Source organism: Pseudoliparis swirei, chromosome 20 (assembly GCF_029220125.1).
Source record: "Pseudoliparis swirei isolate HS2019 ecotype Mariana Trench chromosome 20, NWPU_hadal_v1, whole genome shotgun sequence".
Taxonomy (NCBI): domain Eukaryota; kingdom Metazoa; phylum Chordata; class Actinopteri; order Perciformes; family Liparidae; genus Pseudoliparis; species Pseudoliparis swirei.
In genome coordinates this window covers 15,926,324-15,939,972 of record NC_079407.1, presented here as the reverse complement: position 1 = coordinate 15,939,972, position 13,649 = coordinate 15,926,324, and the positions used below count along the sequence as shown (strand labels likewise).

The 13,649-nt window shown below is 42.0% G+C and overlaps 1 protein-coding gene across 10 annotated transcripts in view; it reads right to left on the bottom strand.

Annotated features, from left to right (window-relative positions):
- The window catches only part of LOC130210365 (protein furry homolog), a 52,882-nt gene that overhangs the window by 29,336 nt on the left and 9,897 nt on the right, over window positions 1–13,649 (bottom strand). For 9 of the 10 annotated variants that reach the window (XR_008834793.1, XM_056440546.1, XM_056440547.1 and 6 more), the window contains exons 2-13: window positions 8,326–8,525; window positions 4,768–4,821; window positions 3,842–3,981; window positions 3,619–3,709; window positions 3,346–3,425; window positions 3,173–3,253; window positions 2,199–2,367; window positions 1,965–2,057; window positions 1,764–1,862; window positions 1,087–1,188; window positions 597–700; window positions 16–124 (exon numbers count right to left, since the gene is read on the bottom strand). Coding sequence is in view for 9 of the 10 variants with exons in the window: in XM_056440547.1 (XP_056296522.1) it covers window positions 16–124; window positions 597–700; window positions 1,087–1,188; window positions 1,764–1,862; window positions 1,965–2,057; window positions 2,199–2,367; window positions 3,173–3,253; window positions 3,346–3,425; window positions 3,619–3,709; window positions 3,842–3,981; window positions 4,768–4,821; window positions 8,326–8,525 (1,322 nt within the window). In the remaining variant the exon portion in view is untranslated. Of the gene's footprint in view, window positions 1–15; window positions 125–596; window positions 701–1,086; window positions 1,189–1,763; window positions 1,863–1,964; window positions 2,058–2,198; window positions 2,368–3,172; window positions 3,254–3,345; window positions 3,426–3,618; window positions 3,710–3,841; window positions 3,982–4,767; window positions 4,822–8,325; window positions 8,526–11,210; window positions 11,287–13,649 lie in introns of those variants that run through there. The other variant, XM_056440545.1, reaches the window with a different exon arrangement.

Sequence of the window (13,649 nt, the reverse complement as noted above, 5' to 3'; positions counted from 1 at the left end):
CCATTATTGTGTTACCTGTGCAATGAACTGGATGATTTTGACAAAGATATTGAGAGGCATGTCTCTTGGTACCACACTGCGGGAGCCTTTAGGGAAAAGTGTTGTTATAATGGTGTTGAGGCGACTGTGGACACAGAGAAATAAACACGTCATGAGGATACCTTTAAACAAGCATTTAAAGGTTTGGTAATATTACATAGAATAGAATATTACATGTATTAAATTGGTGTCCTCCAATGGAGAAGAGGTATATCTTTAGGACAAGATACATATGGGCCTAATTTTAAGGTTTAAAATGTCCGACTTTACCCATTTGGGATTCCCCATGCTCATGATAATGTATGTAAAGCTGTTAAAAAGGGCCATTGGCACTGACAATCTGGTGCAGGCATGACCCGAGTTCATACATTAAAAAAAAGAGTAACAAAGGGGGAGGGTTTGCAGTAAAAAGGAAACTTGAATGTTTTTTTTTTTTCCTTCCCCTAAAGCCAAAATCCATATGGACTAGAAATGATCATCACAGAGGGAAAACATTGTTAAAAGCAGTCCACAATTCTTCCTCTTTGACTGAGGTTAAGAAGCTTTAAGATATTTACCCCTGTGTTGCAGTGTTGCTCTCACACTTGATTCTGATCATGTAGACCCATAACAGTCGATACAGGGACTCCAATGCAACGCGAGCCATTTTAGGGTCTCTGCTCTGTAATAAAATACAGTTATGGAAGAGTCAGCGACCGAACATCTTTTCAGAAAGTGGCAACCTAAAAGTGTATTGTAGGTTATGATATGATGACAAAATGACAATAGAGTGTTAGTGTAATCACAATAGGCTTGAATACTACATCAAATGCTGATACTAATTGTTAGAACTATTTTTTTTATCAACACACGATAACCAAGCAATGAATACAATTAGATACTATGCAACAATGTAAGTTTACGCAATTCGGTTTGACAAATGAAGTGGAGGCAAACATTTTGTGCAAATTTGATACGCATAACCTTTATGTATCTGAACAGCCCTCTATGAATGACGAAGACCACTGTCGTATGAATTAATGGCTGCTGGGTTCCTGATAGCATTACCTTCAGATTTGAGAGGCAGTTGTTGAGGAAGACATGCCATCTGTTGAGGAAGAACTGTTTCTGGCTGACACACAGCAGGCACGTCACCAACGGGTAAAACGCCTGCGTAGACAACAGTCAGTGTTTAGATCTCTTTATCATGTTGAAATAGCTTCACACTGACTTAATGAGGGGTGGAACAATTAGCGTTTCTTCGTCCAATATTTCCTTATCCTTGAAGTGCATTTGACAAATGATGCATTATCTCTGAACCATATCTGCATTGCAGCAATGTAAGACCATTTTTCTTTGGAAGACATACTGAGCTTCTCTCCTTTGTTATTATTCTTGCTATTGCTGCGAGGGTTGTTGTCTTCCCATGTCACCGTGAACTACTGTGTTGAAATGCTGTATTGACAACTTTACAAATGCTTATATAAACACACCACTGCGTTCATGCCGGTTTTAATGCTTTGAAATGGCGGCCTGTCTTGCCTCATAAATTACTCCTCGTGTGGGCGATGATGTTGGAAGAGAACATTACACAAGAGTGACCTTGAAATGCTTGAGGATTCACAGAGACCACAGGCATCCAGGCACTCGAAGCATGCAGCAGAGGGTGTCAAGAGTGAAAACCAAACGGAGGTCTACAAATCTAACAAGGCCGACAATCAAGTGTCAGTTTGCTTTTCACTAACCAGCGAGTGCTTCTTTCTGGAGGACAAGTCCAGGGTTGTGTCGTACAAGCTGTCCACAAAATTCCTCAGGCAGGGCACGTTCACCTCATTCTTCACGGCCTGGGATAATATTACACATGGTCAAGTGGCGAGTCAGTCCTATCCAAAGTAGTGTTCCTTTATGATGTTAATTAAATATTGTGTAATAAAATTAAAATGTACCGCTGCAACAGGAACTAAAATTTCAACAAAGAGACCAGCCAAGGCGTGCTTGATGTCCTTGTCCTTGACTTCTAGGAAATATTGGGCGCACTCCTGTGAAAAACAGAGTTGTAGAGTTTAGACAAAAATGTAGGAAAATATAAATATAAGCTACAGCTTATAACACATACTCAGTTTATACTTTAGTAAGGCAGGTTTATGATCATCAGTATAGATGGTAGAACTCTGCTGTACCTGCATGAACTGAAAAGAAGCTTCAAAATCCTCGACGGGATACATCTTAATTCGGAAGAACTTGACCCCCATGATGAGGCTAATAGTACTCTGGACTACATAAGGACTCTGCTCTTTCTGCCGCAGCTCCTTTAACTCAGTCATAAACTTCTTCTTCACAGCAGGAAACCTGAGAGAGAGAAAACATGAGATTCTATATAAAGACTGTATAGCTCAGACAAATCCCGAATCAGCACTTCCACAAAAAGGTTGTGACGGGTTGAGAATATAGACAATATCCAGGGACCACACCTCCCAAAAATACCATTCCCTCATCCTACTCTCAGTATGCAGACTCTGAGTCTGTGCCCTGAGATGAACTCCTGGCATAGCACTGGATCCCTTTCCCAAATTGAACCAGAGATGGGATTCTTCAGCTGTTCTAAATTTAGAAGATAATTCATTTTGGGAGCTCACGATGAGCTTAATCTCTTTCTTGCCCGGTAGTGTCATCATAGAAAACTGAATACAGCTGTTTCTGCATCTTAATAAAGTGAGGACATTTTTTATTTGTATTTATTGTTGAGCCACCATCAAATACAACTGTGAGATACACCTAAATACTTTTGATTCACAGCAAAATTCCTGACCTCATCTTTCTCTCATGACCTGAGAGTAAAGTAAAGATCTCTATAAAAGCCTCTCAGCGAACTATCTCCTGCAGGAAATTAAGCAGTGTACTTTTGAAAGGAGGAATGAAGTGGGCTCACCAACCATATCTCTATTTTAAGAGTGTGTTCCTTGCTAGAATGATCTGAAAACTTCAAATAAACAGACATTCATTTCCAGTCCTAGTTTGGTGTGAAGGGAACCTGTCCAAAAGTGTGTCGCCCCTGCAGTCTGTTCCAGTCTCTTGAACAGGGAGATGTTTTACAGAAAAGCACGATGAATGGGAACACACCATTATGACACCATAATTCTAACTCTGTTCTTACTTGGACTGGGCTAGTACACCGATGATTTCTGCATAGAGGTCTGCCACAGTGTGCATGTTGCCAGTATTCGGACCATGGTACCTGTGGGAAACACAACACCAGACAGAAAAAACACACCTTAGAGAAACCTTGACAAGAAAGAAGAGTGGTTCTCGATAAAGACAGAAGCTTACCCCTCTTTATATCTAAAGTGCTTAAAGGCCAAGTTAATGACCTCATTGACCAAACTGTCAAGGACCGGGTGGAGCGGCATCTAGTAAAAAAGCAGGAGACACAAAGAGATGAGAATGAATGTTCAAAAACAACATATTCGCAAACTACCGGTTTTGAAAAGCATCTCTTTTCAGTAGCAGTAAATGCCAACCGTTCTATTTATGTGAGTTTCTATCATACAAAAATCCGATAAACTAGGCAGCTTTTGTGCAACAAAAGTTATATCAATGCACCTGTTTCAAAACTTCTATAAGAACAAGAGAGAAGATGAAGTCGATGGCCAAATCCCGCCTTTCAAGTAGATAATCTCTCTGCTGCTCGTCGCTGTTAGAGAGAGAAAAAACAAGAGCACAGGTTTGCTACAATTCTAAAGTGCATGTGAGCCTCCTTTTACTTCTTTATATCTCCCACAAGGGACCCATTGTTCCATGCAGTAATCAATGTGACGATTCTCACTTTTTGGACTTGGTGTTGGCTCTTGGCCGGTACTCGTGCAGCTCCTCCTCTAGTCCATTTTGTCTTTTGTACCAGTCGAATAACGTGCGCAGGATAGAGGGGAGACAGTACTCAGCCAAAGAGCTCATAGTGCTTATCAGCTGGAAGAAGAAGAAGACACATACATCGTGTAAATGCATGTTTGTGTTTGGCAGTTCACATACCAGAGTACGAGATAGAAATCAACGTTTCCTTTGTTTATTCGTACAGGAATTTAAACAAGGATAATTCATGTATGTTTCCCCACATTTGAACAACAGACGGGGGTAAATGAGGGACATTTTGAGTGAAGTCCAAAGCTCCATTAAGGCACAGAGGAAGAAACTGAAGGGCGAGCCGTTCGTCATTTGGACTCTGCAGAGAGACAAGGTGCCCATGGGGCAGCCTCCCTCAGTCTTGAAGGGGAGAGCGGGAAGAGGAAGGAACGGGCGGGATGGGCCGGGCACACAGGAAGGGAGGAGAGTCTGGTCGGGCTTGGAAACACAGCGAGCCCTTCATTCAGCACGAGGCCGGAGAAGAATCCGGGCTCTGTGTGGCTGCTGAATGGCCTCACGCAGCAGCACAAACACACCTCTGTGGCTGTGAAAGGGCCTTCTCTCCAGAGCCACGGACCTGCTGGACACACCTAGCGCAGCACTAGCGCCAGCTCTCAAGGTAAACACTCGTTGCCTTTGACTGGTTGTGAAAGCCCTTTCATGGTACAGCGCATCATACGAGAGACGTATTTTAAAACTGCCTGGGCGCTCACAGGGAGAGGCAAAACAGTTCAATGTTGGCCTTTTATATAATTGCTTGCAGGTTATAATGTAAATCCACAAATTCCCATCCTTTAATCTAATTGTGAAAGGAATAAATGAACTGTGTCCATCACTTTTCAGAGCACTTACTTGATCAAACTGAGGATCTTCTCCCCTCTGCAGTGACTTTGTTAATGGCTTTTCCTAAAAATAAAAATAAAGCACAGAAAAAAAAAGATTAATTGTACAACTTTTGTAAGTTTTCTGATTCGCAAGTCAAACTGACAAAGTTTAGTCTGAAGCTCGTAACTCCATAGGCCAGGTCCGATGACTGTGGAGTATTTTTGAACGGGACTCATTACAGCCCAGCTAATGAGAGAGCCATCCATCAGTCTGATGTCGGCAATGAGCATGCAGGGTCAGATATTAAAGATGGGACCGGCATGACAGCTCCCATTATTACAGTCTTCTATCATCTGAGCTTAAGGCCTCATGGGGAATTCGGGTCATACACGGTCAACTCCGGCTGTGAGGATAGTCCTGACTTCTGTATATCATTAATAGCAAACCCTAGCTGTTAGAAAATAAAGGCTGGATGCTTTTGGATATAAAGAGCAGTTGACCAGGACACAACATTGTAACACTTGACTATATAATAACACACTTAGCATTTAAACATTTTTAAGATCTTAAGATATTTCTAATTGGTTAAATGTAGCAGCCCTTTTTGTAAGGAATTCAATTAAGCTCCAATATACAGTAACTGAAAAATGGCCCAAAAACTACCAAGTTCATCAGAGAAATGATGATTACCAAAGCTTGTACCAGTTTGTAAAGATATTTAATGCAGCTTTGCAAGGACAACCACACCCACACACACCTCGTTGGCCAGACAGCAAATCCCAGCACATCGCTTACTTGATGATAAATCTAAAACAGCCAACTGTCTGATGTGTCTGACATTGCGTGGGCTGATGATGGTAATGTCCCTCCCTCTCTTGCAGCTGCAACGCCAGCTAAGCCCTCTGCTCTGATGAACGTTGTAGATTTTGGACAAATGCTTACATCTGAGGAGCCCATCAGTGCTAGAATGACAGGAAAGTCGATGTCTGTGTCTTGCACAGTCGAGTTTTAAAAGACGTCACTGCCCTTCGTGACAGGCTGATACGGCAACACTGTTTGTATTCAATTAATACAAATGAATAATAATGTACACTTTATTTATTTATTTATTTTTGTGGGGCTATTCTTCTCTGCATTGACCCATCCTTAGTTATTAAGGAGCAGTGGGCTGCAGTGAAGCGCCCGGGGAGCAACTGGGGGTTCAGTGTCTTGCTCAAGGACACATCGACATGTAACTATGGGGAGAGCGGGGATCCAACCGGCTACATTGTGGTTACAGGACGACCACCATCCGCATGAGCTAAAGCCAACCCCAATTACCTCACAGATTTACAGCATTTTTTTCTACTCCATTACATTTCTTCTGGATTTGATTAATTCTTACTCCTGACTACAATTTGTAAAATTGATTGAGTGAAATAATGAGAATGATGAGGATGAGCAGGAGGGACAACTGTATGCCAACAACTACCAGGCAGGGCTCAAACAAATAACTCAGCCGAGTGTCCGCCGGGAGGAAAAACAAGGAGAGACACATCCTCCTTGCAGTTCTCCTGAGGGAGTTACACTGAAACGACGGGGTGCACACTTTCCCTGCGGTAATTAACACTTCCCTGCAGACCGGGGTAGGTGACTAACAGCTTCCTATAAATCACACTCTCTAAAACTGGACAGTGCCATAGCAGGCACAAGTAAACGGAGAGTAAATCAGAAGTGTACGACCTGCATAAAAACATTGGGAATTGTAGCTACACCAAATATTTGTTCCCCAACATTTTGGTTTAATTTACATAACAATAAAGGGTAAATACTTCTTCAGTGACATACAGCTACAGGTACTGCTCTCTGAGGCTTTTCTCAGTAATAAGGGTGAGGGTTAATCTAACCCTTGTCTTTCAGCAGCACTTGTGTGATACTAATGTGGCTCTGGGAGCAGGTGGTGAGCAGTGCAGTAGCTCTTCCTTGTCTGCCTGACTGTCTGTCCACAGAATTATTTATGACAGCTGTTGTTGGCACTGCTGATCGGCTTAAACCTCCACTGGAAAAAAAAGTCTCTCAAAGATTTTATTGGAAGTGTTTACCTTCATCTAACTTTACATGAATGTTCATTAGTTGGTCTCATTAGTCATAATACAAAGAAAAGGCTAAACACAGTACATAGAAAAGAAGAATGCAAATTATTCAGCGGTGTGCTGATAAATATTCAAGCCGGAAGTACTTTCCTTATCAAAATATCAGGCATTTGAACATTAGCTGAACGCCTCAGAATGGTGCGATTATGATTGTGAAAAGATGCCAAACATTCTAGCGCCTTGAAGATTTGCAGCTTTTCTTTTTTCATATATCCCACTAAGATGAATATTTTAATGTTCTCAAATCCTAAACGATTGATTAAAATCACCTACAAAAGAATCATAATAACTGCTAATGAAAAATCAACCCTTTACCCTCTTGTAAAGTAACAATGCAGTGCATGTTTACTGAACTGAACAATGAGGTGAGGTAGATATTATTTGATTGATACAGAATGTCTCATCCTGTAGCAAATATATTAGAAAGTTTGTGCAATCACTTACAAAACAACCTGGAACGGTTATGTTAACAAACAATGAAGCTTGTAAACACTGAAGCACGCACAACAATGAAGCTGGCAAAATATTCTAAATTTTTTCCCGAGGCTGCTTCCTCCTTTGAGTGGATGGAGCTGCTTCACACAAAAGCACCTTGAGCTGACTGCAAATACGCTCGACAACGTAGTTAACATCTCTGCGTTTATGTGTTAGCCTGAGTTGCATGCAGTAAGACATCACTTTGAGCTTTAAACAGTTCAGACTGTTGGTTGTTACTTTAATATATATCAGCATACTATGAATTTATCATAAATCAGATGAAAAAACATGCAGGATGATAAGCTTTAAAAACATGTTATTGAAAGCAGTGGCACTCAACTTTATTGGCTTGTGAGTGTTTACAAAGTGTAATGTTGGGACCCCTTGTCACATCTCAGATTATAGCAATTCCACCAAAGAGAGAAACTATTTCATTTAAATTACTTTTAGAGGACAAATAGTTTTAAAATAAATAAAATAAAAACACAATGTGATGTGCATACGTGTATTTGTGTGTGTGTGGCGGGTGTAGGTAGTTAAAACAAAATCATCTCAAGCATCAGCATTACAATTCTTAATTAGCATTAATGTATTGGTAATAACAATCAAATACTGTTATATGAAATAATATATCAGTCACAGAGGAAAGGTTTCTGCAGAATGAGTACCTGGTTAACAGGACAAAAATAATAAGAAAACACAAAATGAAGCTAACAAACAAAATGTTTTTTATGTTTGGGACTTTTCTCCAATCTTGGCTTCTTACTTTCTGAATAATCTAATAGCAGAATCTAAAATTAATCAATTGGAACAATCTGACAAGGCAATATCTGATCTGAATACCAACAGCCTTTTTTTCTGGATTTTGTCTCAACTTCTGAAGCACGTGACAATCTCCACACATCTTTACAAATAGCAACAGCAAACAATCCCCACAGGACAGGAAGAGCAGTCTGCCGCTCTCGAGACGACTCACCAGCGGCTCAGCCATGATGAAGCGGATCTTGCGCTCTGACATGGTGGTGAAGTTGGCGAACAGGCTCTTGAGGACGTACTCGCCCGGCTTGCTCTCCGGGTCAATGCTGATAGGCAACATGGCTGGTGGGCCCTTCTCTCCCTGAGGACAGCAGACTGGAGGGATGGGGGCTTTACTGTATCCGTTCCCCACAGGCGAGGCTGCGGAGAGAGAACGCGCGAGATCATTAACAATGTGAAGTCCAACATTGCCAAATCAAGCACAAATGAGTGGGACAGGACCAGATCTGTTTACGTAGCGGGATCACCGGATAGAGTGTTACCGAGGAGCTTCCAAACATGGACATAAAGTCCCCAACATGTTGAACATTCCTGAGGGAGACGGTTCAAATGGCACCACCGGCTTGCCCCGAGTCTGCTCTTTATTTCCTACTGCTACAGTGAACAGAGCACAGATGGAAATTAAAAACACCATTGCCAGCAGTTGGTGTTTTCATTCGTTACAAAGATGTCATCGCCCTTTGAGGGAAGCAAAAATCGTGTGCATCTTTCAGCCAGTGTTATGATGTGGCCCACGTTTAGTTACAGCTGAGGTCATAAAACCCTGCAAACTAACACACAAGTTAAAATGTGCTTCAGCATTACCCGCTGCTGCTTCCACACACTGAAGTGATAAATATAGTGAAGAACTGCATGCAAACATCTCATTAGAACTGATATTTCTATTTGGCCTGAAACTCTGTACACGCTAACGGCACGTCCAGCTCACACACTGCCATAAATAAAACGTGTAAAACATTCAGAACAGACAGAGTAGAATTACTGCGTCACAGTAAGAACTACATTTCCGTCAGCTGCTGCACTTTGAGCGTGTTAAAGTGTGCAAGTCTAATAAATAAATGGGACAGCCTGCACTGCGTCAGGAAAACAATACATCTGTCAAAGTATCATATCAAACACCAGACTTTGTGGTCGGCATGAGTTTTGTTTCCTTTGCCTGTTAAATTATGAATTATGGCAGCGGGGTGTGTTTAGGCTCGGCTGCAGAGTGGGTGGAGCGGGGGTGTGGTTCAGGGAACGGTGTCTAATTGGCCTCAGCTGGTGGCTGATTGTTAATCAGCCACCAGCTGAGGCCAATCTATCTGTGTGTGTGTCTGTCTGTCCCCATAAAAGGGCAGTAGGGACTGAGGAGCGAGAGAGTGGGGAGCAGAGGTACAGTCTGCAATGGCAATAAAAGATATAACCAAATATCCTTCTTTGTATGCTCATCCTTTGATGCTTGGGGAAGAAACCAACCAGTGACAGCCACACACCTGTTACATGAATCATAACTAGAGATGCACCGATCAGGTTTTTGGTGCCGATCACCGATCACTGAAATCAGTATCTGCCGATCCGATAATACCGATCACGGTGTCGATTGAAGCATTCTATTTATTGTGTAGCATTATTGCCTAGGACTATGAGGAAATACATATATAAAGCAACTCAAACATTAAAGAAATTACGGATTTCTTTAAACATTTAGGACTTTTACTTTGAAAAATGTCCTAATTGATACATAAAAATTGTTTGATTGCTATTGTAGGGGATTTCAGATATGTATGGTACACATCTGCATTATTCATTTCCTGGAACTCTTGGGGAAATCTATTTACAGGACTTTTTTTAACATACAAAAGTCTGACTTATTTTTATAAACTCTTCCTTGGTCCAGTAAAAATGTTTTAATTTTAGCATAATTTAAGATAAATCTCAGAAAATATCTATAAAGATACAAAATCAGTTCATTATTTACTTTTATATGTTTGTGTATGATTTGTCGACATCTTATTTTGATAAACTGATGTTGTTTCACGTGGTTCTTTCCGCTAACTTTGCAAAACCGGATGTTGTCACTTAAATCCTTCCGCTAACTTTATCAAAACCCTCGCGCTCCTGATTGAATGCGTGTACCGTCAACATTAGTCTGTAGGGGCAGACATGTGAGAGTCGGCTGAGTTGACCCAGTGATTCAACTCGGGGGACGGGGACGCCGCTCGGTGCGTGAGGATCCCCTCGTTGACCTCTGACCTCTGCGGCCCTCGCTGGGCGCATCGTCTCCGTTGCGATGCGCCGCGATTGAAACGTCTCTGATAGTTCTCGCAGATGTTACGTCATCTGATCGGCCGTTTTGAGAACGCCGATCAAAACCGATAATGGGAATATCGGCCGATATGGATCGGCGCCGATCAGATCGGTGCATCCCTAATCATAACCATTTCAAACACTTGTTAAAACTGGTTTGGTTAGAGCTTACTAAGACAAAACACAGTATGTAAAAACAGCTCAGCCTGGCTGCATACATATGCAAAGTGCAACTGTCATAACGAAAGATTTCTGAGACCCGTGAGATTCAGAGAGAATCAGTACTGTTTTATTAGATATTAGATATTATTGTAATATTAGAATCGGCAAACTCTAGGCCTGTACATCATATTTAAGGACAACCCATGCAGACCATGAACCTTGAAATGTAGGTAATTATTGTTCATGTGTTCATGTTGAGAGGAGATAAAAATCTACAGTATTTATTAAATAGATAATAACTTTTATTCTCTGCCCAAAGAGGAATCCGACAAACGGGAGCATCAATTTTCTTGCAGATGCAACATCAGGACATAAACAGACAGGAGTTGAACGAAGTTCCAATCGGCATATTTCAAAAGTTGTGCAGATAAGAGGACGTAGCTCTGGCATAGCTGCACAAATGAAGCTGGAGAAACACTGAGGCACCAGTAAACTTCTTATTCTCCACGTGCTTTCAGGACAGAAAACGCTTGGATATCTTTCAAGGAATGCCCAGCACATGTGGCAATCTTTCACATCTGGCAACTCAGCACCTACCCAGGCCCTTGATGAAGCTGATGACGCTGGCCTTACTCCAGCACACAGCCGTCCCGTCCATCGTGGGGAAGGAGGATATGGCAGCCAGGGTTGTCCTGAATCAAGGCAAACGCTTGCTAGTATAATCCACTGTTGTCCATGTCTTCTTGCGTGTCACTGTCCTGCTGGGCATAGCTTCCCTGGCGCATGGAGCTAAGCGGCGGGTGTGCTTTAAAAAGTGGGAGTAGTGTTTGGTACGGGACACCACGCAACCTCTAGATCTCTCGCTTTCCCCCCTCTCTCTCTCTCTCTCTCTCTCTCTCATTCTCTCTCGCTCGCTGAGCTGCTTCTGCTACGGTTTCCTCGAGCCTTGTCACTACCCGGTGCCTTCCAAGAGTGAAGGTCAGGCAGGAATTTTTAGCTGAGGCACAGCGATGAGGTCCAACATGCTATGGTGGCATAGTTGTGTGACTATATTTATCCCGGGGTGCACACTATAGTGACAGAGCAACCCTCCCCTTTCCTCCACCATCCTGAAGCACGAGGGATAGACCATGGTGTAAACAACATTGTTGATCAGGCACTACTTTGGCACACATCACTTCAGGCAAGTTTTGTTTTTGTGACACTTTTTCAAGCACTGAGGGCAAACCAGATCAAGCTCAGACATTTCGGAAACTTCCCAGCAACAGTCTAGATTCAAACAAGTCTGATTTAATGAATATTGTAAAAAGGGCACAACTTGTTGGATCAAATTAGATCAACATATCATGTTATCCAAATGATCCTATAATTACTTAACCCTTGTGTTGCCTTCGGGTCATTTTGACCCGATTCAATATTTAACCCTCCTGTCGCCTTCGGGTCAATTTGACCCGATTCAATGTTTAATGTCGGTGTTCTTTCGGGAGTCAACAAACAAACATAAAGTACCTCACACTTAAACTTGGAAAACAATATTAATTCTAATAATTTTCTGGAGATTTTAATAGCTGGGGTCATATTGACCTCAAGGGTAAAATATGTTAGTAAATATAAAGGTAACAGGAGGGTTAAACATTGAATCGGGTCAAATTGACCCGAAGGCAACACAAGGGTTAAGCAGTTAATAGCGACCAGTATGCATATCACGCCCTTTCTGTTGCCCTGTCTCGGCGACTCAGACGCGACATGTGACTCTGCAAACAAGGAGCGCGGGCACAGTGTGCATTACATCATCGCCATGCTGAGAACTCCCTGAGCATGGTGGTGCTCCCCAGAGGACAATGCAAACAGGCTGACAAGTGTCCCTCTTGCACACACACATGCACACAGACACACATGTGCAAAGCATGCGGTTCACTATATGCATCTGCAGAGACGTCCCCACTGAGTAAACAACCGACTTAGCAGTCGGTTGTGAACAGAGTGGGTGGATATTTAGACACCACTGACCTGCTTTACTGAACCAGAAATTCCAAAGTCAACACAGACCAATTTGTCCAGCTGCTTTGAGACGAATTGACGCTGCATTTCTGTGAGGGACTAGTGAGCAATCAATATGTTTTGAAATGACAAAACATAACTATTTAATTCCCTCCTCTAGCACTGTACAGTATTATCCTTCTCGGCTGGGTATAAAGGGACACTGTTCTTAGGTGCCTCACCAAAGGAGGGCGTCAAGAAAAAAAGTTTGCGTCATGTAATGTAATGAGCGGGAGAAGTGTTGTCGTCTGGTTTGGATCAGAAAGTTTATGGTCAAAAGAGAAGAAAAAAAACCTGCTAACCACCAGATTTGCCACACCAATTATATTTCCATATTAAAATGAAAGAGAATAAGTCGCTGGAGTCTCTTAATATATTACTTAATTTGTATCCCTGGAATGCTGTTTGGAGTTAAAGCTGAACTACTTTTGCTGAAATATGTATCAAAAGAGGAGGCAGGCAACAGCTGGAGCCAGTAGAGCAACAACATCTTAATATTAATACTAATGATGAAGAGTTCACAGTTTGAGTGTCCCAAAAACAACGCCAAAAATAGGGAGAGTGGCGCGAGTGATTACAGACATCTGTGAAAAGCAGATTAAAATGTCGGTCTCAAACTATTGACCATTAGCTCCGTTTTAGCAAGCTGACATCATGTTAGAAACTGCTGCCTGCTGTGAGAGAGCGTATTATTTATATAAGTCCCTGAACGTAACAACGCCTGCGTCTGTCTCCTGTAGCAAAATGGAAAGGATTCGTCTATGAATAACTTCTGCAATTTCATTCACTGTTGGAACACTATTTTTAGCTCCTCAAAAATAGAGCACCAGTTCATGCAACACAAACAGATAGGATCAAGCTAAAACATGGAGGAAACTACAAAAATGGTGTACAATAGCGTTTCATATCAGCAACAACTGAACTGGACATGTTGACATCTCATAAGCATAAGAGCAGCACCGCTGTGCTCGGCACACTGCAGCTCATCTCCTGCTC